The sequence below is a fragment of the Uloborus diversus genome, chromosome 9 (assembly GCF_026930045.1).
Source record: "Uloborus diversus isolate 005 chromosome 9, Udiv.v.3.1, whole genome shotgun sequence".
NCBI classification, from domain to species: Eukaryota; Metazoa; Arthropoda; class Arachnida; order Araneae; family Uloboridae; genus Uloborus; species Uloborus diversus.
In genome coordinates, this window is record NC_072739.1 from 38,218,052 (window position 1) to 38,242,941 (window position 24,890).

General features: G+C 34.5%; 1 protein-coding gene across 1 annotated transcript in view; it reads left to right on the top strand.

The window, feature by feature from the left end:
• Window positions 1-24,890, top strand: part of LOC129230164 (dynein axonemal heavy chain 11-like) — a 145,889-nt gene that overhangs the window by 59,864 nt on the left and 61,135 nt on the right. Inside the window, exons 19-31 of the mRNA XM_054864566.1 lie at window positions 1,350-1,636; window positions 4,050-4,311; window positions 5,670-5,827; window positions 8,507-8,738; window positions 9,968-10,162; window positions 10,686-10,896; window positions 11,264-11,391; window positions 11,801-12,100; window positions 13,380-13,715; window positions 14,935-15,246; window positions 16,637-16,804; window positions 18,474-18,737; window positions 19,377-19,535. Of these exons, the coding sequence (XP_054720541.1) occupies window positions 1,350-1,636; window positions 4,050-4,311; window positions 5,670-5,827; window positions 8,507-8,738; window positions 9,968-10,162; window positions 10,686-10,896; window positions 11,264-11,391; window positions 11,801-12,100; window positions 13,380-13,715; window positions 14,935-15,246; window positions 16,637-16,804; window positions 18,474-18,737; window positions 19,377-19,535 (3,012 nt within the window). The remainder of the gene's footprint in view (window positions 1-1,349; window positions 1,637-4,049; window positions 4,312-5,669; window positions 5,828-8,506; window positions 8,739-9,967; window positions 10,163-10,685; window positions 10,897-11,263; window positions 11,392-11,800; window positions 12,101-13,379; window positions 13,716-14,934; window positions 15,247-16,636; window positions 16,805-18,473; window positions 18,738-19,376; window positions 19,536-24,890) is intronic.

Sequence of the window (24,890 nt, forward strand, 5' to 3'; positions counted from 1 at the left end):
ATTTTTGTAATGCTGAACACATCATATCTTTCCCCGCATCGGTAGAAAAAAGCGTCCTTCAACCTTTTATGCTCTGACGTCACTACTTGGATTTCGATTCGATATTTACGACGGAATCTTATCGCAAACAATGTTAATCTTTTTTTTACTATATAGTTTACTTCTACATTTTACGACGTGATGAAATCGTGTTTTTCCGTTCAGCGCTTGCTTTTTTTTTCTTTCCTTTTTTTAAAAAAAATTTAGGGATTGCATTTTTCTTTCCCCCCCCCCCCCAAGCTGGACGTTGTGCTGCATCTATATTACGTTACATTTCATAGTTCTGCGCATTTAATTCAATAAAAACAGCGACAATTTTTTTTTCTTTGTCAAACGCTACTTTTTGCACACTACAAGCGGTTTTTTGAGTGATCTTTGTTTTTATTAGGAAATGGGCGGGGAGGTTAAAATAAATAAAGATGGATAAAAAAATTTAGAGATAGATCGTAAAGGTAGATAGCCGCCGAAGGCGGCAATCTTGGCCTAAAAATGTGAATGGCACAAAAAAAGATAGAGATGGATTGATTAAAACTGCTGCCAAATTTAGGCGGCAAACTTGAAGTAAAAAGGTAAATGACAAGTTAGTCAAACAGCCGCCGTAAGTGGTTGCTTGCATAGAAAGGCGAATGGCGTAAGAAGGCGAACCAGCTGGTCGCCGCAGGCGGCTAGTAAGTAATATATCAGTAAAGTAAAAATTTGGCGATATGAATAAACATATAACGGTAAAAACAACAGTGAAAACTTTTGACAATATATGACAGCAAAAACCGTGGACTGTGCTTACATATGTAACAGAGGAAGCAATAGCAAAATAATTAACAACATAATTAAACCTACAATAATAAAAACAAGAGCAAAAACACTTTACAAAAGATTAAATACGTAAGACTAAAAGTAATCAGTAAAAACTGTAGGCAATGTATAAAAAGTTAATCCAGCAACACGTACAAATCGTTATTTTCTAAGTACAGATTTTTTTTTCCAGAAAGTTGATCATTAATTTTAAAGACACAAATGCTTCCTTATATTCAAATATAATACATCCATATTAAAATCCAATGTTTAAAATACTTGGAATAAAAAGCAAATATAACAATAAAAATGATTTATGAATATGATCGATGAATATCGATTGAGAATGGTTTCAAATGCATTTTTTTTTTCTCTCGAATGATTACATTTAATACAGTTACATACAAAAAACAAATACACTCAACAAACTCTTTTCATTTTGAAAAGATTATTATTATTTTTTTAAATAAAATTGTTCTTCTATAATTTTTTAAATTGTGCTTACTTTCCTCGAACAGATGCTTCAACTGCATCACCTGATTGGACTGCTACTTACTGATTTGAGTCGAGATGCCCGGCAGAAAGTCATGACCATCTGCACGATGGACGTGCATGCTCGTGACGTAGTCTCACGACTGGTTTCTCTACGCGTAGAGTCCGAGTTGGACTTTGCGTGGCAGTCTCAACTACGGCATCGCTGGGATGATGAGGACTGTGTTGTCCATATTTGTGATGCACGGTTTGATTTTTGTCACGAGTACCTTGGAAATACACCGAGGCTTGTAGTCACACCTCTCACTGACAGGTGAGTTGTGGAATTCCTGCAGTTAGGCAATTCCAAGATAATGTTATCTTTTTCGACTGGATCGGAAAAGTTGGCGGCCTTCATTCAGCCCATATGTCGCAGGTTCAGCATTGATACTTTATAGTACATAAGCTATGTCTGTTTTATGTCACCATAGTGGCTTGAAATTAAAAAAAAAAAAAGAAGAAAAATAAATTTTCGACATCTTGAATTCAAATTATGTTTTTCGTAATCACGAGTGTGTGTGTAGGCGTTTGTGTGTATGTGCTGGCGTGTGTGATGCTGGCGTGGCGTATGTAGGCGTTTGTTTGGGTGTATATAGGCGTGTGTGTATGTAGGCGTGTGTATGTGTATGTAGGCGTGTGTGTGTATGTAGGCGTATGTGTATTTATGTAGGCGTGTGTGTATGTATGTAAGCGTGTGTGTAAGTATGCAGGCGTTTATGTATGTATGTATGCATGTATGTATGTAGGTGTGTGTGTGCGCGTGTATGTAGGCGTGTGTGTGTTTTCCTTGAAAAAACGTAGTTTTACCCCCTTCTTAAAAGTAAAATCTGCTTAAGTTAAGGTTTGAATGAACGCAAACGATTTGTAACTATGGCTACAAAAATTTATCCTATTAATAAATATTAAAACATTGCGCTTGACTTATTCTCGTCGTCATGGCAATCTGTAAAATCACAACAACGTCAACCACGGTCTAGTGAGTTTAATAAGCAGTTTGTGATTGCTCAACAAAGGATATATTTCAACTTGGATAGCTAATTCTTTGTTTATTTGTTATGGATTTAACATTGGCAACAGCGACTCGACTTATGAATACGTTCGTATTTAATCAGTTTACGACTGAAGAGTACCTATTAGGCATCCATATGATTTACTCGACTTATGAGGGGTCCAGCGTCCGCATCGCATAAATCGAGTGAATATCCTACTGTTATAATTTTACTCTACAGTCTACACATATTATAGACCCTTACTACGTAAAAATATCGTCCAATATTTGTGCGGAAAATATGTAAAGTTACAAAAAAAAAAAAAAAAAAAAGGAGACAGATTTAGTTTTGGAAATACTAACGAGATAGAAATGAACGAATAAAATTTTTTGAAATAGACTGTCTTAGTTATACTTGAATACATACCACTCTATTGATTACCATCAAACTTTTCCCAAAGAAAAAAAATGTACCCTCAACTTTTTAAATATGTCTTCGCGTACAAGGGTCATTCCACGGAAAAATGTCACTTTGTCCCACACGTGACGCCTCATATATGTCATTGAAAATAATATTTTAAAATAAAAATATACAAATTTTTCTGCTTAACAAATTACAAACTTATGTGTGATGCAAAACATTTCGTCATTACCCTTTAAAATTATTATTTTTAATGAAATATATGAACCGTCACGTGCGGGACGAGCGGTTGACTTTTTTGTCGGGTAACCCATAATGATAGGAAGCAAATGAATCAAATTTATCACTAAAGATTTTAGGGTAAGATAGTTTTTTTGTTGCAAAATGATTGAACATTGGTAACTTGACCATAGAGCATTAAATAAAAATATTACTTTGGCTAATTACATTAAAAGCTGACTAAACATCAATCCTTTTCTTGTGAATATATTAACGGGGGAAACCATCTTAGGAAGCCGAAATGTTAGTGTTTTTCGTGATTTCTTTTTTATATTAACAGGAAAGGGGTAATCAGAAGTTGTTTAAACTTAGATGATATTTTAACCATGTTTTAAAGTACACATTTTTTTTTCAAGGCATTTCCACCAGAAATTGTGGAGTTAGAAGCTGCTGTCCATGGACGGTCGCCATCGGGGCTTATTGCTGGTGGGCATTAATAAAGCCACAATTTTTTATCTGTACTCGTTAATGTTTTTTTCGTTAACAACACTTCCTAAGAGTATGAACCTAATAATGATAAATAAGTAAAACTGCATGTTTTGAGGTGTTTGATCACAAAGTAATGTTTTTTCTACCATTTTTATTCACCTTTTTTTGCATTAAAAAATTATTTTTAACAATAATATCATCCCAGAGTTTGTTCATATAGATTGTAACTGAATAAAGAATATTCACCCAAATTTTCAGAATGATTGGTCTATAACTTAGTGAGCTAGACTGTCCACTAGTTCAAAAAAAAGTCGTTTCGAGAAAAACGCGTTTGAAAAAAAAAAAAAAAAAGTACCGAAAACGAGCATCGGAACTAATTTTAACTTTTCATTGAAATTTCGGCAACATTATTCTTGAACAGTTGTACTAACATTTTATGCAACAAAACTAAGTGGATGTTTTGATCCGCTTAAAATGGTTTCCCCCTTAATACAGTTTTTTTGCATATCTGATCATAAAATCAATACTCGCACTCTAAGTCTACTGAAATTCAAGATTTATCTCTTTCAGGTGTTTCATTACTATTACTCAATCTTTGAAACTGATGATGGGTGGTGCACCGACGGGTCCGGCAGGCACTGGAAAGACAGAGACCGTGAAAGATTTGGGACGGGCTCTGGGTACCCTGGTGTATGTATTCAACTGTTCCGAGCAAATGGATTACAGATCATGCGCAAACATCTACAAAGGCCTCGCTCAGACTGGAGCTTGGGGCTGCTTCGACGAGTTTAATCGTATCTCTGTGGAAGTGTTGTCTGTAGTGGCAGTGCAGGTAAGAGAGGTTGAACATGTTTTTATTAAAATAGCGGGTGATCCAAAAGTCAGAACCAACTTTAAAAATGAATAGTCCGAAAACGAATAAAGATGAAAAGATGCGGTTTGCACTAAACGGATGGATAAGAAACCGATTTTTGTCTGGCAACGAACCAAAAAGAGTTCTGTTGTTAACCAATAGATGGCGCTGTCGGACTTCTGATCTAGGATCATGCAAAGTAACAAACGATATAAAAAGGAGCAACGGCAGCATGTGATGGTGGTCGAAGCTAATATCCATCGAAATGCTGTTCATAATTGAGAAAGCCTGTTAAGTTACTGTATTATAAGAATTATGGAGAAATAAAAAGCTATAGCACCATCTGTTGGACGAAAGCAGAACTCTTTTTGTTTCGTTGACATACAAAACCCGGCTTCTTTTTGATTCGTTCACTGCAAACCTCATTTTTTTATCTTCATTCGTTTTCAATTTCGTCAAAAATTTTAAATTTGTTCTTGACTTTTGATCATCCTTCACATGTGCAATGGTTTCTTGAAAATTCTTTGTACCATTTCGAGCGTTCTGGAGTTAAGGAAATGGCTCGTTTATCATCCTTCATGGCGCACTGTAAACACAATTCAGAAACGTCCCTGGAAAATAATGAGCAGCTAATGTGCCCAATATCTGCCAGTAACATGTCTTGCAAAAAACAGGAACGTTTTCCCCTAACATTCAGTAACCGTCCAGAAATTATGCTGGAATCCATCTGAAAAATTCAGAAATCTCGCCGGTTAACGCAGTCACGTCTCTGTAACCTTCTGAGGAAACTTAGGTAAGATTAATTTAATAGCTTGACACTTTCTTTACGTACTAAGAAATATCCAAAAGCATTTTGCAAAAACATGGCCAAAGGTAAGACAAAAGTGCAACTCTTGCAAAGCTACGAAATCCAAGACTTATTCTCTCTTATTGGGAACTTTGTCAAGCCGTAATCGAGATGAAGTCGATACACTTAATAAATAAGCTCAATTAGTCTTAAAACTAGTAGCTAAAATTTTTTTCTTCACAACTTCAGTGAATAATCTGAACTCGTGAAACTTGTAGAAATTCAGGAAACTTAGAGACAAAAATACATTAAAGGTCATTCTTGACTCCCCCCCCCCTAAAATGATAGTCTGTATCCGCCTCTGCATGCATATTGCATTAGTTAAAATTGCATTCATTATGGTTGTATGGAAACCATCACTTCATTGACTTGCAAAACCTAGTGAATCAGGAACATTTTGCTTCTGAAACCTTTTGATTATATTTTGAAAAACTGTCTGGATTGTTTAAAAATTTTTTTGTCATAATCAATAATACCTTTCAACTTTCAGGTAAAATGTGTACAAGATGCTTTGCGTGCCAACAAGCCATCTTTATGTTTATTAGGAGACGATGTTCCGTTGAAAAAAACGTTAGGAATTTTCATCACAATGAATCCTGGTTATGCTGGAAGAACGGAATTACCGGAAAACTTGAAAACACTTTTCAGGTAATCTTTTTTGTTTCTTATTTCAGGCAAGTAAGTAATCCTTTTATTTAAACTTACTTTTTTGAAACATTATCCTTGTTTATTTCATAGTACAATAAAATCATAAAAATATTCACGCAAATTTGGCACTAAATTTTTAAAAATATGCATTAAATTTTTTTTAAATTTACGATTATAAAAGTTTTCCCATCTGAATAAAAACACGAGTCTATTCTTGCATTTTCTATATTTTGGCGATAAATTTCCATTTTTAGGGATAATATGTACAAAAAATATTACCGTAAAACGGTACAACTTTGTGCAAAGGGGGCAACAATGGGCTTCTGCTGACATGGCGATGATTTTGCTCTTCAGTGGCCTCTTCTTCGAACTTACGAGCTCCGAAAAAAATCACCAGGTAGTGTGTACCATTTAGGTAGCTAAAGACGCTTTCTCAGAGATTGCCATTGTTTTTGTATATCTCAGATAACTTAGTCGTTTTTAGTGCGTGATTCGACTCATTCATGGAAGACCCAAAAGTCTCCTTTGGGCAGACCACTTATACTGTTTTCGAAGATCTGGTAAGTATAAATTTGCTTTACTATTTTGTCAGTTATGAATTAAGCCGATTGTTGATTTAAAATGTTCCATAGTTTTCATAAGCGCTCAACATTTATTGAAAATGGGAATGTTGGGAGACAACAATGGGCCACCTATTTTTCATGGTGGCTTGGTGGTTTTAGTGGCTTGGAACTTCATTTTATTCTCTGTAGGAAAGCTTTCGTCATATTTTGTGTTATTTTTTGCAAATAATGGCAATAAAAGATAGAAGAAAGTACGGGTCGCCTTATCGCCTGTATTCATAGGAGTTTTTGAAGAAGAATGATGACTGAAATCCGGACCAAATACAAATTGAGATAATTTTTAAAACATATTTATTTTGATGATATTTAGAATAAGAAATGTGATTTTGCATTTCTGCTTTTTTTTTTTATCTCATTTAAAATTTATCAGACATACGTATTTTCTGAGACCTAAGTATAGATACCTAGCCTTTAGTTGGTGAGATTTTTCTAGTTTTAAAATGTTTCTACGTCAAAACCTAGGCATATAATAAAGAACGTTACCTATGTTTACCATGATGAACTTTATTAATCACTCGAGACGACTAGTGATGATAAAGTCATAAAGAATTGAAAAAAAAAGGGGGGGGGGAGGGAATGATGGACTAAAAATTTTTTTATACAGTTTCAAGCAGAGAACAACGTGTAGTCTCAGCCAACAATAGGCCAGATCAAGTTTTCAATGTGTTTTCTAGGTTAAAATGAGGTAGCCCATAGTTGTACCCAGTAGGGGTACAACTATGCGCCACGTGGGAAAAATTCTCCTTCCTCTTCTTTCCATCTTAGATTTTTTTTTTAAACATTTCATTCGGAAGACGAGATGTATAGCTAACATTGCTAAAGTCCTGAAATTTCTAAATCACAGATTTACACGGAATTTTCATTGAAAACTTCGAAAAGTGGTCCATAGTTGGACCATTTTACGGTATGCGTATTAATTGTATGCACAATAAATTGGGCGACTTGAGAAAAAATCGCAGGTCATCTGATTTGTTTCCTTTATGATGAGCAAAATATGTTTTTGTAATTTTTATTTTATGAAAAAAAATTGTAAAAGTGAGTAAAAAACGCAGAAATATGCAGATTTTTTTAAATTTGCCATTTTTATGCAGTTACTTATGTACTAACGTCAAAAGAAGCAAGAATATGCAATTGCACTTGCACATTAGCATATAACTTGGGCTATATATATAACTTAAACCATCACATAAAGACGTAAAATATTTAACAAATGTATCCCCAAATAACTTTCTGGCGCAAAAGAGAGGGGAAAAAACTCGCATTTTTTCAAGTTCACTAGTTATTTCACAAACGTAAATACGTTTCAAAAATAATTTATTTTTATTTAATATTTGTTGCTTTAAAATTTTCCTTGCAAATATTGATCTAGATAAACAATGTTTTGTTGAATGCAATTGGAGAAAAAAGAGAAACTACTCGTAGTGTATTTGTAATTTTCCTCGGTATTTTTAGAAATTTATTATCGAGAGTTTTTTTTTTTTTTTTACATCACATCTATACATTAAAAATAGAGACATGCTACGTACTTTTATCAGATACGTTATGAACAATTTCTACAAAAACAGTTCAGTGTAAAAAGGTCCATTCTAAAAAATAAATTTAAAAAAAAAGAAAAAACGAAGCAACAAAGTGTATTAATTAAAAATGAAACATACTGCGAATTTCGTAACAATAATTAATTTCTTTTTAAAAGTCGAATAACGATTTGATGTATAAATTTAATACCTTGTAAAAGTATGTTATGCTGCATAATGTTATGCTTAAAATTACGCTATATAAACATTTCAAGTTTAAAGAAGTGAAAGCAAGGCTTTCCGAATAAGTAACATAAAATGATTTTAATAGAAAATAGTGAAGTCTCATACTTGTTTAAAAGTTGAAAAAAAAAAAAAAAAGCAAATAAATAAATAAAAAGAAAAAGAAAAGAAAAGAGAAAAACTCGAGTTAAACTCTAGGATCTTTAATTTATTAAACATAGAAAAGGTCTGTACTGTAGACATAAAATCTTCATAATGCTGCCTCTATTTCCACTTTAACTCCATCGGTTTATTCTTAGACCATGTGCTATGGTCGCCCCAGACAGCCAACTTATTTGTGAGATTATGCTGGTGGCAGAAGGATTCGTAGAGGCAAGGAGCCTCGGCCAGAAGTTCACGACGCTATACTCCCTGTGCAAGCAACTACTCAGCCAACAAGACCATTATGATTGGGGATTACGGGCTATCAAGTCCGTACTAGTGGTGGCAGGATCACTAAAGCGTTCTTCACCGGCTACACCAGAAGAGCATGTAAGTAGAAAAATCACAACAATTAATCGACAATTTGAAATGGATATTATTCTTAGATATACTCGTATTGTCGCATACACAGACAAAACATTGCCATGATAAAATGAAAGCAATTTACTGTTCGCCTCTGAGAAGTTGAGCTGTGACCTTGAGCAAGTCCATTTCTTTCAAGGGAGAGCAAGCAGTAAGAAGATGAATTGTTAGGCGCAGAGTTGGGTTACCATTAAGCCTTTGAACTTCAGCGTTTTTCCTCACCCCTATTTCAACAAATGGAATCGTTAAATCGGCCGGCCAGCGGAGCTCAACTTGCCAGAGGCGGACAGAGCACAAGGCCTTTATGCCAAAGCAAACAAAGGCTGTTTACTTTGGTAGAAAACTTGACAACTACTAGTCAAGCAAATAGAGTAAAAGTATAAGAGATGTTTACGAAAAACTGGTAGCTTTCGATCGTCGACGCTTAAATTAAACAGAAATCAACATTTGCTATTTGGTTGATAAATTTTACTGGTGGCTATACTTGACGCTATAAATGCACTAGCTACATAAAACTTTTGCCGGGGTATTGTTTGTGGGAGAGTTAATAATTTGGGTTTGATCCTTCAGAAAGCTTGAAGGTCTTAGGGAACAAAATCTCTCTGGCAGAATCTCTTTTTTTTTTCAACAGAAAATAGTGGCAATCAACAGCCTTTTTGGCACATAGTAGATTTCAACTGTGGGAGTGCATTGAATTTTGTTTATTCATAGATATGACTTATTATCACCCATGGCACGACAGCCCAGGGTGGGTCCTCTGCATCACCCGTTTTCAACCTCCTATACAAAAAGCTCTTCTAGTCTTTAGACTTAAGGACAATACAATTTTCTTCCACAGCATTCACCCAGCACAGCTTTGACGTTCCACGTCTGAAATGCGGTTTGGCCCCTAAAACTGGATTCAAAATGATGCTATTGTCAAGGCGGATGAGGTGACCGAATCAAGTTAGACGGCTAACCTTAACAATGTGGACAACATCTGGGTGCTTAAATAAATTGTAGTCATAGGAATTACTAATAATATTATTTTTTCAAAAGAAATTACGAACACACTGTATTTTAACCCTTATATTTTTTAAGTAAAGAAAATTTTTAATGAATTCGAGCAGTAACTAAGATTGTTTATTTGCTGTCACCATTTTAATTTTTTCGCAATGAGAAATTCTTATCCTTTGAATAAAATCCCTGTTTTTCAGATTCTGATGTTGGCTTTGCGGGATTTCAACCTGCCAAAAATTATAAGTGGTGACGTAGGCGTGTTCATGGGTCTTATTGGGGATCTGTTCCCTGCATTGGATGTACCAAGGAGAAAAAACCCGGTTCTGGAAAAATCTGTCCGAGAAGCTGTAACAGAGCTGAAACTGCAACCAGAAGACAATTTCGTTTTAAAAGTAAGTGAAGTGTTCAGTTTTATGATTTTTGTCCTGAAGTGTCCCTTTTTCTAATATTGGAAATTGCGGTTGCTAAAATATGTTTCTTATTGCTTTAAGTTTGAGAAGTTCGCTTTCGAAGTGCTTGATATTATATATAAGATTGAAAACTATTGGTTTTAGGAGATTTCTAAATATTTGCTTTATTTTAGTAGGGGTACCAAGCAGCTGTTATTTATTAAGCTTCTTATTCGTTTACTCTCGATAAAATCTTACTACGATGTCGTACTAAGAAATGAGAAACCCTTCTTAGCACGACTACTCAAACTGCAAAGATGTAGCAGTTCCACTCGGGTTTAATTATTTCCTGGAGGTTACAGGTTTACGTATCGGTTAAGGATTTTTTTCATTTTTTATAAGTACTACGCACAATTTTGAGGTACTGAGTGTTTATATTTTACACTATTGTAGTAAATGTACAATAAAACTAAATTAATTTCGGTTCTAATAAAGAACCTAAAAGATAAAATTATTTTCTTTTTAGGTTCTACAACTGTCTGATTTGTTGGAAGTTCGTCACTCTGTCTTCATTATTGGGGCCGCTGGATCTGGGAAAAGCAGTGTTTGCAAAACATTGCTAACAGTTCACCGACAAAGAGGAGAAAAACCACTGGCATTTGATTTGAATCCTAAAGCTGTGACAAACGATGAACTGTTTGGGACTATCAACCCAGCTACCAGGGAATGGAAAGATGGTTAGTAGGATTCTTGTTTATCAGATTTTCCATCGTTTCTAGCCCTTAAATTGAACACCTTGTACTGAGTCATCTTCCAAGATAAATTTTACCGTAAAAATGCGTAAAAGCTATGAAATTTAAACTTTTCTTTTATATAAATTTATCAAACCCTGGGATCGTATGCTGGTATATTTACCAGTAGACAAACCAAGGAACAATGCGTGAAAGGAAAGGATAACTATCTGTCTTCTGGTAGAGATGCCAGCAGTCAGGCCCTGTTCTATTATTTTTGGGGGCAATCTCCAAAGCACTCCATTAGTAATTACTCAAATAATCAAAAGTACTTACTCCACAGTACCCTCAAACAATCCCTTTCTTTTTGCAGGATTGCTCTCATCTTTGATTCGAGATTTAGTTAATGCGTCCACAGAAGGCCCAAGATGGATGATATTAGATGGTGATATTGATCCCATGTGGATTGAGTCATTAAACAGCGTCATGGATGACAATCGTGTAAGTTCTAAGTCAATCAACAGTAAAATGTTATTCAATTGCTAATTGTTAAACTAGAATGTTATTCATCAAAGACAATGTGTTCTGAAATTGTTTAAATTGCACTTACTAACACGCAACTTGTTTGTATGCGCGGCGTGCTAAATGGGGAAATGTGAGAAAATGAAAATCAGTAAAGATATATAAAATCATTTTTGATAGCTGTAGATTTTTACTCTATGTTTCTTAGATTCATATCAGTAATTCTAAAGGGCTTTGTTTTGGAAGTTCGAATTCACTATGTTTGTTGCAAGGCTACTTTTGCATTGACGCACTAAGTTGCCATTTTTTTAAAAACTTACTTTACGATGTTTTTCTTCTCGTACTGGAAGTTATTTTCTACGTGTGATCGAAACTTTAACAATTGTAGGTGCTGACTTTAGCCAGCAGAGAACGAATATCTTTGACTTCTCACATGCGGCTCATCTTCGAAGTGTCCACCCTTGAAAGAGCCACACCTGCTACGGTGTCGAGGGGAGGAGTCCTGTACCTGGATTCGGCTGATGTCGGCTGGAATCCATTTGTAGTGAGCTGGATTGAGCGTCGCTCTGTTCAATCGGAGAAAGCGAATCTGATAATATTTTTCGATAAGTACGTACCTCCCTGTCTTGATGCTGTCAACAAGAGATTCAAGACCATTCTTCAGTTGCCAGATATATGTTACGTGCAGGTAATTTGTTTTTTATTCTTGCTTAATATTTTGGTATCCTTTTAGAGCCTCCGACTCGGACTCTTTCACCTCAAAATCAGTCTGACTTCGACACTGACTCCGCAAATTCTGGCAGAGTTGCGGATTTTGGGGAGAAAATGACCGACTCCGACTCTCGAAAATTTAAACCTTCGACTGTCAACTGCAAAAACTTCCGACTGGACTCTTCGACTCCGACCCCACAACCTTTAAAAATAGTTCACGGCCTGGTAACAAGTAACATAGAGAAATACCTGCTTCACTCATATAATGATAATAATATTATTTAGGGGGCTCTGTACTCTGTTTGCTAATCCTCGTGCTTTATGTGCTAGAAATGTTTATGCAGAGAGACACGCTTAAATTTTAATCACGTAGTTTAGAATGTAGACAAGAGGAATGCGCTTGCTAGGCAATCAACTTCGGCAACTACTTGGCATACGTTAACGTACTTGGCGATACCTCGCTCAATTTGATGCTAATCCGTATGTCTTCCAATAAAGATGCCAGATGACATGCAGCAGAGTCTTAAATTCTATAGATTTTAATTCTTATTTCTACTACTTGAAGCTTTAGACTTTAAAGGAATGAAACTAGGCGAAACGGTTTCCTCTGGACATTTTGAATCATATACTACTATACCTGTCTCGATTCCGGGTGGGTAGACGGTCCAGAGATGTCTGATAGACAGTAGCAAAGATTTTAACAATAATGGTGCCGTACATTCAGACGCATAACTCATACCCACGACTTTAATAAACTTCAATTTTTAGGTATATTCGCCCTACATTGCGCTCTCCTAACTTAATTTAAAAAAAATTGTGAACCATACATGAAATTAAACTTTGACAGAATTCAAAAATTATTTTAAAGGTAGAATCAATTATTTTTGTGAGTAAGTTTCCTCAATATAAAATTTGACCTTATAGTGATGTTTTTGCTATTCATGTTTTTGTGACAATTTTATTGTTTATGAATACGGAGATAGCGAGAAAATTCTATTATTGTTTATTGCCAAACTTTTTCTGCAACAGATAAATGACCAAACTCATGGTATTCCGCCCTAAAAGCAGTTTTTCTTGTCTATTCATTGCCGACTTTGAATCAAAAGAAACTCGATAATCAAATACGAATAAAATATTGTTGCAAATGCATTGATTTTGGAGAGAAAAAAAAGACATCCGTTTGTTCTTGTATTCTATTTAATATCTTTGGGATTGTTTTAACTCGAAAAAGTTACTAACAAATTCTTTTATTTTAGACGTTATGCAGTTTACTGGAATGTATGCTGACTCCCGAAAACACGCCACCAGACTCTCCAAACGAGCTTTACGAACTTTACTTCGTCTTCTGTTGCGTGTGCGCTTTTGGATCTGTAATAGAACTAAGTACCGGTACCGACGGAAGAGTAGAATTTTCGAACTGGTTCTTGGGAGAATTCAAGTCTGTCAAATTCCCGATAACTGCTTCAACGACTCCACCTGCACCAGGAGCAGAAATTCCTACAGTGTTCGACTATTACATTGATAACAAACGATTTTACCCTTGGACGAGGAAATTGCAGAAATTTCAACCATCCACTGATATATCTCTGCTAGTAAGTACTGTATAAGCCGATCAAATCACGTTGTTTAATGACATAATTATTAGCTGCGTGAAACTTTTAGTCAACAGCAACATAATTAGATTAACCATTATAAAATAAAAAAATAATAAATAAGGAATGCCCATTCCTTATTTCATAACGCTAACCCCTGCTCTATAAAAGTAGAAAAGCTTCACCTGCAAAACTATGTGATGAAGTTGATCTACTTTTTGCTTTCGGAGAAGAATAAGTCCTCTTTAGCCATCAAAGTAAAGTAATTATGTAAAATTATTGATTTAAATAAAGTGACATAGTACATCTACATAGAAACTTAAGCTTCTAAAACCATCAATTGACCAAAAAAATGTTGTTCATTTAAGTTTTATTTTGTTTATGCTTTGTTTTCCAAAGAACTGCTCGACTGTTTTTCCCATTGTGAGACTCTATTTCATTATACACTATTGAAATGTGAGTTAAATTTTATGCAGCTCCTTAGTGAACAAGCTGTTTTAAGTAAATGAGGCCCTGGATTAATTTACAACAAAATATTTCTGCTATTTCAACCTTTCATACTTTCTCGGATAAAGCTTTAGCAGCTGAAACTTTTTTCTTTTTTTTTTTTTTTTTGATTGCTCAAGTTTTATAATACGTTAGTGAGAAAGTGTCTTCATCAAAGATTTTTCTCCATTTTTAAATAGATTTTAATTACATTTTCAGGCCGTTCTACTTTTAATTTGCTAAAATCTCCATAAATTATTTTGCCTTTTCTTACTGATGGAACAATGTCAACGCCATCAAAATTACAGCTTGTGATTCCGAGAAAAAGTCCCTACTTTCTTAATTAATCCATCATAATTGTTCGTAATCAATTCATCCACTGTAAAAAATTTTGTGTAACCTTACTCCATAAATTCTGTGGCAGATTAGATGCCTCCACTGTTCTGGGGTAACTTAACTGATATAACTGGTTTAAAGTTACACATCGTTTGTGGAAGGCTACTCCGTAGTAATGGAACTATAGCGTCATGTCTAACTCATTTCTACGTAAGACTACACCAGAATTTTCTGTATGCTTACAGGGGTTTAAAGCCAGACGCCATTTTAAGTACTTTTCTCCGAGATCTTAATCCCTAAAAGCATCGTTTTCTATTTTGATTGCTGCATTTAGTTGAATTAAAATGGAAAACAAAACTGGTTAAATTAATCGAAAGCTGTTTTTCTTTTCTTTTAGAATACCTTAGTTCCGACAAAAGAAACCCAGCGGATCATGCACTTAATGGAGCTTCTCATTGGTGAAGGTCATCCGGTCATGCTGGTTGGTCCAGCCGGCAGTGGAAAGACTTCCGTTGTCAAATCTTGCCTGGATTCATTGGATCAGGACTCGACTTACCAAGTTGTAAATGTTCCATTCAATTTTTACACCTCCTCCACGACAGTGCAACGAGCTATGGAGTTACATCTAGAAAAAAAAGTTGGCAAAAATTATGGACCACCTGGACAGAAGAGAATGATATATTTTATTGACGATTTTAACATACCAGAGGTAGGAAAGAGTTTTTATCAATTATACAAATACAAATACAAAAGTGACGACCAGCAACAGGCTCTGGGTCCAGCTAGGCTGGTCCTAGTCAATTTACAATCCCCAGTGAAGATCAATGGCCCTCTTAAAACTATCTACTCCCTTGCTCATTAGCTACTCTTCCGGTAAGCTGTTTCAAAGTTCCACTACCCTGCTAAAATAGTAACTTTTCCTAATATCCATGTTAGCCTGAGATTTAAATAGCTTAAAACAATGACCCCTTGTCCTATTTTCAGTGCTAAACTTTAGTCCCGTGACATCATTAATTTTATTGAATTTAAACAACTGAATCATGTCCCCTCGGTTTCTTCTTTGTTCAAGACTGTACATTTTTAACATTCTAAGCCTGGAATCGTAGTCTAAATGAGAAAGTCCATTTATTACGCCTTTGAACCCTTTCCGATACATTAATATCTTTCTTAAGATAAGGAGACCAAAACTGAACAGCATACTCCAAATGAGGTCTTACCAAACTTCTATATAAGGGCAGAAGAACTTCTTTAGATTTGTTTGAAATAGATCTATTGATAAACAAGCATCTTATTGGCTTTGTTACTAGCTATGCTGAACTGTTGACTAAACTTTAAATCCTGACTTATTAAGACGCCCAGATCAGTAACCTTTTCTGACTGACTAATGATTGAACCTCGCAAATAATAACTTGTACACTTATTTCCATGCCCTAAATGTAGCACTTGACATTTTCCAACATTAACAGCCATACCCTATTCATCAGCCCACTCCGTAATATGATCTAGATCCTCTTGCAGCTGATTTGCTTGTTCTTCATTTTCTAAAGTCCCCATAACTTTGTCATCATCAGCAAAACAATTCATGTTCGTAGAAATATTTTTATGAATATCGTTTATAAAAATTATGAACAAAACAGGCCCTAACACTGATCCCTGAGGAACCCCGCAACCAAAAGTAGTAAAAATTTTAAGTCAATCGGTTATTTTTTTTTTGACTTTTGAGTAAGTTCACCAGTGATGCTTTTAATATCTCTATATACTAACATCATAAAATGTTAATTTTTGCAAATATTTTATTGAAGCTGCAATATTTAACCTAAGCACAAAATTCGTCACGAAACAATTAGTATAAGAAAAGTTATTTATTTTTAATTCCATTTAAGTTGTAATAGGATATAAGTAGTAGTATCCTACTTCAATTCCATCCTACTACTAATTCCATATAAGTAGTAGTGTACTTGTAGTTATTTCGTGTTCCTGAAATTTTCTCTGTAATCGTATAATACAACAAAGTGATGCATTTGGCTCTTAATATTTGCATGATGATTCAAAAACAAAATGGTATTTAAATTTGTTTCAGCTAATTATTTTATTTTAAGGTGGACATGTACGGAACGTGCCAACCCCACACGATCATCCGCCAACACTTGGATTACGGTCATTGGTACGATCGAAACAAGCTTACTCTTAAAGAAGTCAACAACTGTCAGTACGTTGTATGCATGTGCCCTACTGCTGGAAGTTATTTCATCAATCAAAGACTTCAGGTAACTGACTCTATATTGCAATTATGAAGAAAAAAAAAAGAGAAATGAATAAAATAAGTAGGTAACAATCGGAAGAGCATATTTAGACATTCTTTGACGCAAAAATTATTTGCCCTCGCTCCCCATACCGAGGTATAAGAGTTCTCATTCTATAGATATTTTGCGAAATGAAAAGAAAAGGTGGCATGAGAAAGTTTAGGGGCAACGTACTGGTCTGGTGGAACGATTCGACCGGAAGTGCAAGGATTTTGCATTGATTTTTACTGATAGAAATACCATCACAGTGCCCCAGGCTTGTTTTCTTGCTAAGATCGGCTTCAGGTCCTCTGGATTTCTATTCATTGTACGTACCACACACGACCTGTAACATTAGGATGTCCATAGAGTATTGCAGTGATAAAGAAAAAAAAAACATTAAAAATAACTACTACAGGTTCAAAAACATACTGCAATGGTGTAACGACTCGACCGGTGGAAAAACCAATACACGATCTGCGAAAGGAAAGAATTTTGCATTGATTTCTACTGGTAGAGATACCAGCACATTGCTCCAGGTTTGTTCCTTTTCTAATATTGGTCTCAGGTCCTCTGGGTTTTCTAATCACTTTACCACACAAGACCCTTAATATAGAGCGTCTATGAAGCCTTGCACTGATAAAGAAAAAACGTTTTAAAAACCACTACAGATTTTCAAAAGTACTGATATAGTGGAACAATTCGATCAGTCGACAAATTAATGCACAATCTGCGAAAGGAAAGGATTGCGCATTGATTTCTACTGGTAGAGATGCCAGCACATTGCCCCATATTTGTTCTTTTGCCAGGATTGGTCTCAGGTCATCTGGGATTTCTAATCACTTTACCACTAAAGATCTATAATATGGGGAGTCTATGAATTCTTTCAATTATAAAGAAAAAAACATTAAAAAAACTACTACAGATTTAAAAACGTACTGGTATGGTGGAACGACTCGACCGGAAAACAAATCAATGCACAATCTGCGAAAGGAAAGGTTTGCGCATTGATTTCTACTGGTAGAAGTAAATACCAGCACAACCCGCAAACCAGCACAATGGTTTGTTCTCTTGGCAGAATCGCTCCCAGGTCCTCTGGGTTTTCTAATCACTTTGCCACACAAGACCTATATGATATAGGTCTTGTGTGTCTTTTGAGTATTGCACTCAAAAAGGAAAAACATTAAAAAGAACTACGACAAATTAATATTATTATTATTACTATTTTGATGATTTGGTAATGAAGTCCTTTGGATATAAACTCCCAAATTAGAATTGAAAACTATTAAAAGCAATTATTCCGAGGGATTGATCCTCACCAACCACCTACACCCTTTGTGGCCCCCTTGAGAGTTTTTCACTTCCTCAGATGCTGTTTTCAATTTTTGATGACATAACCACTTACATGTCTGCCTGTAGTTAATATCGTACCATTTGGGGGGAAAAACTGAAATGGGATGCAGATCAAATTAAAAACAGAATTACTTATAAATCTTAAGCGTTTTTTTTTTTTTTTTCAAAATAAATTTTCTTTATCAAGGCAAGATTTTATAAACGCCCTGTATGTAATAATAAAAGTCTTGCCTAGGCGACGCTATTAATTTGAGATTATAATTTAAGTTTAGGAATTTAAATAATTGATAACCTTTCCTAGCGACACTTCTGTGTGCTGTCGGTGCCACCTACAACAGCGGATTCCATGCAGACGATATTCGGTCTTCAATTGAAAGAACATCTGCGACGTATTCAACCAGCTGGTGAGGGGCAAGATGAGGCTGAAGAATTCAAAACTTCGGTTCAACAGCAAATCATTCGCTTGTCGATTGATCTTCACAAGAAGATAGTATCTACCTTCCATCCAACAGCAACCAAGTTCCATTACCTATTTAACTTGAGGGATGTTTCCAATGTATTCAAGGTGAGTTAATTTTGTCCCATTACCATATAAGAATCACAAAATTAGAAATATTTACTGAGCCATGCAGAGTTCTCTCTTAAAATGCAAAAATTATACATACATACAAAAAGAAATCGATTTTTGACTGTCTATAATTTTTCAGAAGCACACTTATAAATTGCTTGTAATCACTGTTTTTGAAGTCATTGGAACGCATTGGAACGTTACTCGTATTGGGTGGTTCAACATCAAAGCAGTCCAAGTTTTAAAAACTTAATCTCTAATCGTTATTTGTATCGAAGATAAAAACAGCTTTTTAGTGCTCAAGGTTGTAGCTACAAAAAGCATGATTGAATGAATGCCATTAGTTTTTGTTTAGGGACTGATGCTAAGCAGCCCAAGTTATAAAAACTTGATCTCTAATCGATATTTGTGTCAAAGATGTAGACAATTTTCTAGCTCTCAGATTTATAGCTACAAAACTCATAGTTGAATGAATGCCATTTGTTTTGTTTAGGGACTGATGCTAAGCAGCATAAGTTATAAAAACATAATATCTAATCGTTATCCGTATCGAAGATAGAGACAACTTTTTAGTGCTGGGGGGGTTATAGCTCTACGAAATGCACGATTGAATGAATGCCGTTCGTTTTTGTTTAGGGACTGATGCTAAGCAACACGGAAAGTCTTGTGAAAAGTGAAGATCTTTTACAACTTTGGTTGCACGAATCTCAGAGAGTGTACAGAGACAAATTAATAGACCAGGACGACTTGGAAAAATTCGATAAGACATTAGCTGGAGTACTTAAGAAGAATACGGTTTGTACCTTTTATAGATTCACTAAAACACTTTTTGGAAGAAACTATGTTTCCATATTTTAACAGATCAAATATTCGTTCCAGAATTGTTAAATGAATTTGTAGTACGCTTTCATTGCTTCTGTTAGTGTTTTTCAGGAAGCAAAGACCCATTTTTGTAATATTTTCATGACTCTTATTGTTTTTGAAAAACAGCAAGGATCATGAATCATCATGGTCCACATAATGGAGACATAGGATAGACCTAAGTGAATGAATAATTCTTAATATTAAAAAAAAGTGGTTCCAAAAGATTTTTTCTAGATGAATTGATGCAGTGAGAAGCAAAGGGAAGTAAGTGGCAAAATTAAAAAATTGGAGATAACCAGTACACATGGTAGGTGAACCTCTCCTCTGTCTTGGGGCAAGAGGCGGTACTAGTAGCCCTAGTAGTTGCTGCTATACAGTATGATTTAGAAAAAAAATTCAATGAAAGCCTACCTAGGATGTTATCTTTAAACGCGTTTTACTCAAAACTTGAAAATGTCCACTTCTTTACATCTCTTTGCTTCTCACTGCCTCAATTGGCGACAAAAGCTTTCTTCCCTGAAATTCCAAGCTATCTGACACGCAATTGGTTACCTTGGTCACGTGATTGTTTTCTTGAAAACTTATAGAATGTTTGAGTCATTACCTACTCGTTTTCTCTTCCAAAATAATAAGGCTGGCTTTGTGTATGCAACTACTTTGATAAATATTAATTGTGTTTAATTTTTTTTTTTAATTCTACGAAAGATAAATTAAGTATACATGTTTAGGCTACGATTTTAACTGTTTCAATCAATGCAGAATGTGTAGATTTTCAATTAGAGGGGTGTTCAGTTACTGGTTTAAAAAATTGTGACAAACCAGTGAACTAACACATGTTTATTTATATTCACTGGGAATTTTATGTTTTCCTGAAAATCAAAGCGAACTGCTGCTTTCTTTTTATTTCTTTATTCATCTTGTACATTAATAATTGAGTATAAATGCAAAAAAGATCTTCTAACCGTTGACTTAACACGCATGTTTATTTACTGGTATTGCAACTAAATGCTGTTGTTTTCCAGTGTATGAAAGAGCTGTTATTTACATCATTCAAAAAAACTGGAAAACTGGCAAATTATCATCACAATCGTTTAAAAACATGAATAGTTTAAGATGGTTAAAGGGAAAATTTGAATTTGTCTCAGCTAAATTACAGTTTCCGCAATCAAGAATTGCAGTTCTAAAAACTAGTACTTCTACATTTAATACATAGAAGAAGGAATTCGATTTGGGAAATCTTCAGTTTGACGGAGTTACACGTTTTGCGGCATGCTAAGTCCATTTTGACCAGTTTTGGAAAATGTTTATGTGACTGTATATTAGGGTGGTCCTTATTTATATGGGGAAAAAAAATTTTCGGAGTTCAACAAGTGACGCCCCCTAGTTTTGTGACACTATAATAAAAAGTAATCGGTGCGAAATTTGAACTCGATCGGTCAATAATAACACGTGCCCCTAGGACGTTGAACTTTAACACTTTTGATAATTTTCCCACAAATCTTCGAATTTTTTCTTCAGACCCCGTACATCGTTTCTCCTATGTTTGCAAAATATTTTTACAGCGAGGTAGCACTAAAATTAATCTTTTTAATTACTTCATATCGTCTAAAGATTTTACATTGAATAAGAATGAAATATTGCTTTAGAAACTTTACCTTAATCGTACTCTTTTCTCAATGCATCTCAATCGTGTGCATTTTTTTCCGATAGTCTTGGGATATCTGTAAAATACTAAATTGCTTTTGTGACTCATATTTGGTAAATTGATTGTGAAATTCTTCGATTAATTGTGCTCCTTTCTCAGTTGTATCCTTCACAAATTTCTGCATTTTAACGATATCTCTTCCCTTTCAATGGCTTCCTTCATTTTGCCATGAATCAGGATCAAATAGGAAAACATCTTTTGGTGTTTGTAACTTATCAAACAGTTTTATTGGCTTGTAATAGATTCCACAAAGAGGAAGATCTTCACTAAGAAAGTATTCCAAATCATCTACTCTTATTGGAAATTTTTTATGCAGTCATCAGGCACGTCTTCCTATTCAGCAAGCATTTTTTTTTGAAGTAGTCTTTTCCTATCTTCAAAGTTAATTCCTTCATCCAATACGGACAAAGCTACTAGTTCATCCCCTAAGTACCATAAGTGATTTATGAATTTTTCAATCACTGCTTCTGCTGCATGTTTGTCATCATTTTGTACGCTGCAGGTTTTTTAGACACTAGACTTTATATTAATTTAAAAGGCCTAGAATGGGTTGCTGCGAAAAACTGTATCTTCATACAATATTTAACTGTAAAACAGCATTTACGGGCAATCTTTTCATGTAAGGTCAATTTAAATTGTTTCCTAAATATATAAATATTCAAACAATAAATTCCTTTTGCCACCCATCTGGCTCACAGATAAGCTCCAGGTTGCCGAAAACATATCCCTGGAGGAGGGAGGACTTCATTAAGAAATATTATTACACGTTATGACTTATGAGAATTCTCTGTAATATTTCTTAATTCCGCTTTCTACGAAAAATAATATGTCATCAAATTCTTCTTTTAGAATTTAAGTCGTATGTGTAATTTTTGAATTTTGAGTCGCTTAAATAATGGAATATCGAATCTAGAACTAAGAAAACAAGAACTTCTTTAAAGACACTCTGCAGTACGATTTCAAGTGCATGATGATTGCAATACAAATGCAATATATCACCGTTCAGCTTTTGCTCTAAAAATTACATGCAATCATATACAACTGAAGAAATATCTCAGAAATTCTGAGTAGCTGTTCAACATTGGAACCTAAAGCTATCATGGTAAGCCTATCGGCGTTTTTTTCCAGTTACATCTGGATGTAGCTTTGTATCCCAGGGAATAACTAAAAAATCTAAATTTAAATTCATGAAATCTGATTTTACCTCTCGAAGATTTTTCTCTTGCTCTCTTAAGGGATGTACGATTGATCTTAAGGTTATTTGGATTTAAATTTACTGCATCTACATAGGCTGTTAATAAATGAGCAGCATCTTTGTTCTTAATATGGCATTTGTCTAACATTGATTAAATGCGAGCAGATCTCAATAGTTGTCAAGCTTTTTTTGCGTTGTGGTAGACCAGATATAGAAAAAAAGGTTCAACAAGTTAGGATAGATACCCATTTCGGTTTCTAAATCTTGTGAATTGCAAGAGGAATTTGATGATAATAAAGGATTATGTACTGAAATAGAAGACAGTTTAAAGTATAGATTTTTACATTATTCCGATCTGGAATTTTTTAAAATTTATATTTTAGAACTGGAAAATAGAGTTTATCTTTATGGTATGGTAATCGAGGATTTTTCAAAATTTAAATTATAAGAATGCATAAACATTTAAGTATATAACTAAACAACAGCGAATTAAAATATAATTGTCATTACTTATATTTATAGAATGGAAACCTAGTGACCCTATGTGCCACACCTATTACATACAGAGAAAATTTTCTAAACCAACACCCCCAAAGCCTGGAGGAGGCAGTTTGTTGTTGTCAAAAATCATTCGTTAATGACCTAGGCCATTCATTAATGGCCTTTAGAATCCCTTGTGTCCATTTTGGTGGAAAGAAATGTTCCCCTGCCGCTTGGTTTGAAACGAGCGCGAATAGCGGTATGCATGTCCCAAGGCCATTGGCGTACATGTACCATATGTAATATGTAAAATTTTACAGAATGAAAGTGAGAGAATAATTGGTCTGGAAGTAGCAACATCTGTTGAGGTTCAAAATTACTTTAAATATGAAACCTAGGAATATTTTTACATAAAAATGATAAAATGCGCTATTTTTCTTCAAAACTCAAAAAAGGGGGCCCTAGGGGCACGTGTTAATATTTGTGGATTGACTTAAAATTCTGCATGGATCATTTATTTGTATAATGGAACAAATTGAGGGGGCGTCGTGTAAAATATCTACAACTTCAAAAATAAGAACCACCCTACTATATATGTATGACCATTTCTTATGGCCACTCTAGCTCATAAACTACTGCATGAAATCAAACGAAGTTTGGTACACATTTTGCAACTCTTCAAGGAAAGTGAGACAAATTAAATACAAAAATCAGCATTGGAGAAAATCAAGGTTTTACGCAATAGTGATTATAGTTGGTTGGTTCTATCAGTTTTAATGGCGCATAAGCCAAAATAGACTATACTACGCCAAACGATAGTTTTGAAGATACAAGACAGTGGGGGGCAAAAACCCAAAGGTGAAAAATTACTTGAACTATAAAGGATACAAAACTTTTAAAATTTAGAAGAAGATTTTCGAAAGAAATAGTGGTTATAAAGGATTAAGTCTCAAATATTACAATATGTGAAAAAAAATATGATGTGATATTTTCTGGTTAGTTTTTGTTGTCTAAATTAATAATAGACAGTTAAAGTTCGAAACTTTTCCTTCTAAAATATGAAATTTTAATCATGTGTCATTATTTATTATGTTTTTACGCCACCATGCACCAGGTATGTAATCTAACTTTGTGCGAGTTTTATAACAAGAAAAAGCATAATTTTATATTATTAATCAATAGTTAGTCCGCGTTTGAATTGTGTTACTTTTCTTGCCGGGGGGTGATACGTGTCCTCGTGTGAATTATGGCTGATTCCTTTTGGCGCTAAATTCCTCTAAGAGCAAAATTTCGAAAAATGAAATTGCGCTTAAGTGTTTATTCACTGATGGTTGGCCTATCCTTTATTCTACATCGGGAAACAAGCATTTGTTCGTAACTAGGAAGAAAAAAATGTGCAAGTAAAAAGAGAGAATAAAAAAAATAAAAAAATGAAATAAAACAGAAGTAATACATTTCTGTTAAAACTAATATTGTATGGTATAGGCATATAACAAATAATATAGGGTGTTTATAAAGTTTTGCACAGACAGAGAAAAATTGTTTGAAAAAAAAAAATTATATATATATATATATATATATATATATATATATATATATATATATATATATATATATGTATATGTATATATATATATATATATATATATATATACGCAACTCTGATTTTATTTGATTCTCAACTGATTAAGAGCCCCCCCCCCCCCATTAAGTACAATGTTGGCTAAAGGCGTGAAGGTCGTACATACATGGAAAACTGAAAATGGGTCTTATAAAGGAAAACTCTTAGGGGGCTTCGCAAGGGTGTTTTTGAGGTCAAGCCTCCCAGACCTTTAGTTTCAACACATACTGTCAATCCTAATATTGTAGTTTGTATTATTATGTGAACTGTTATTACTAAACCCTC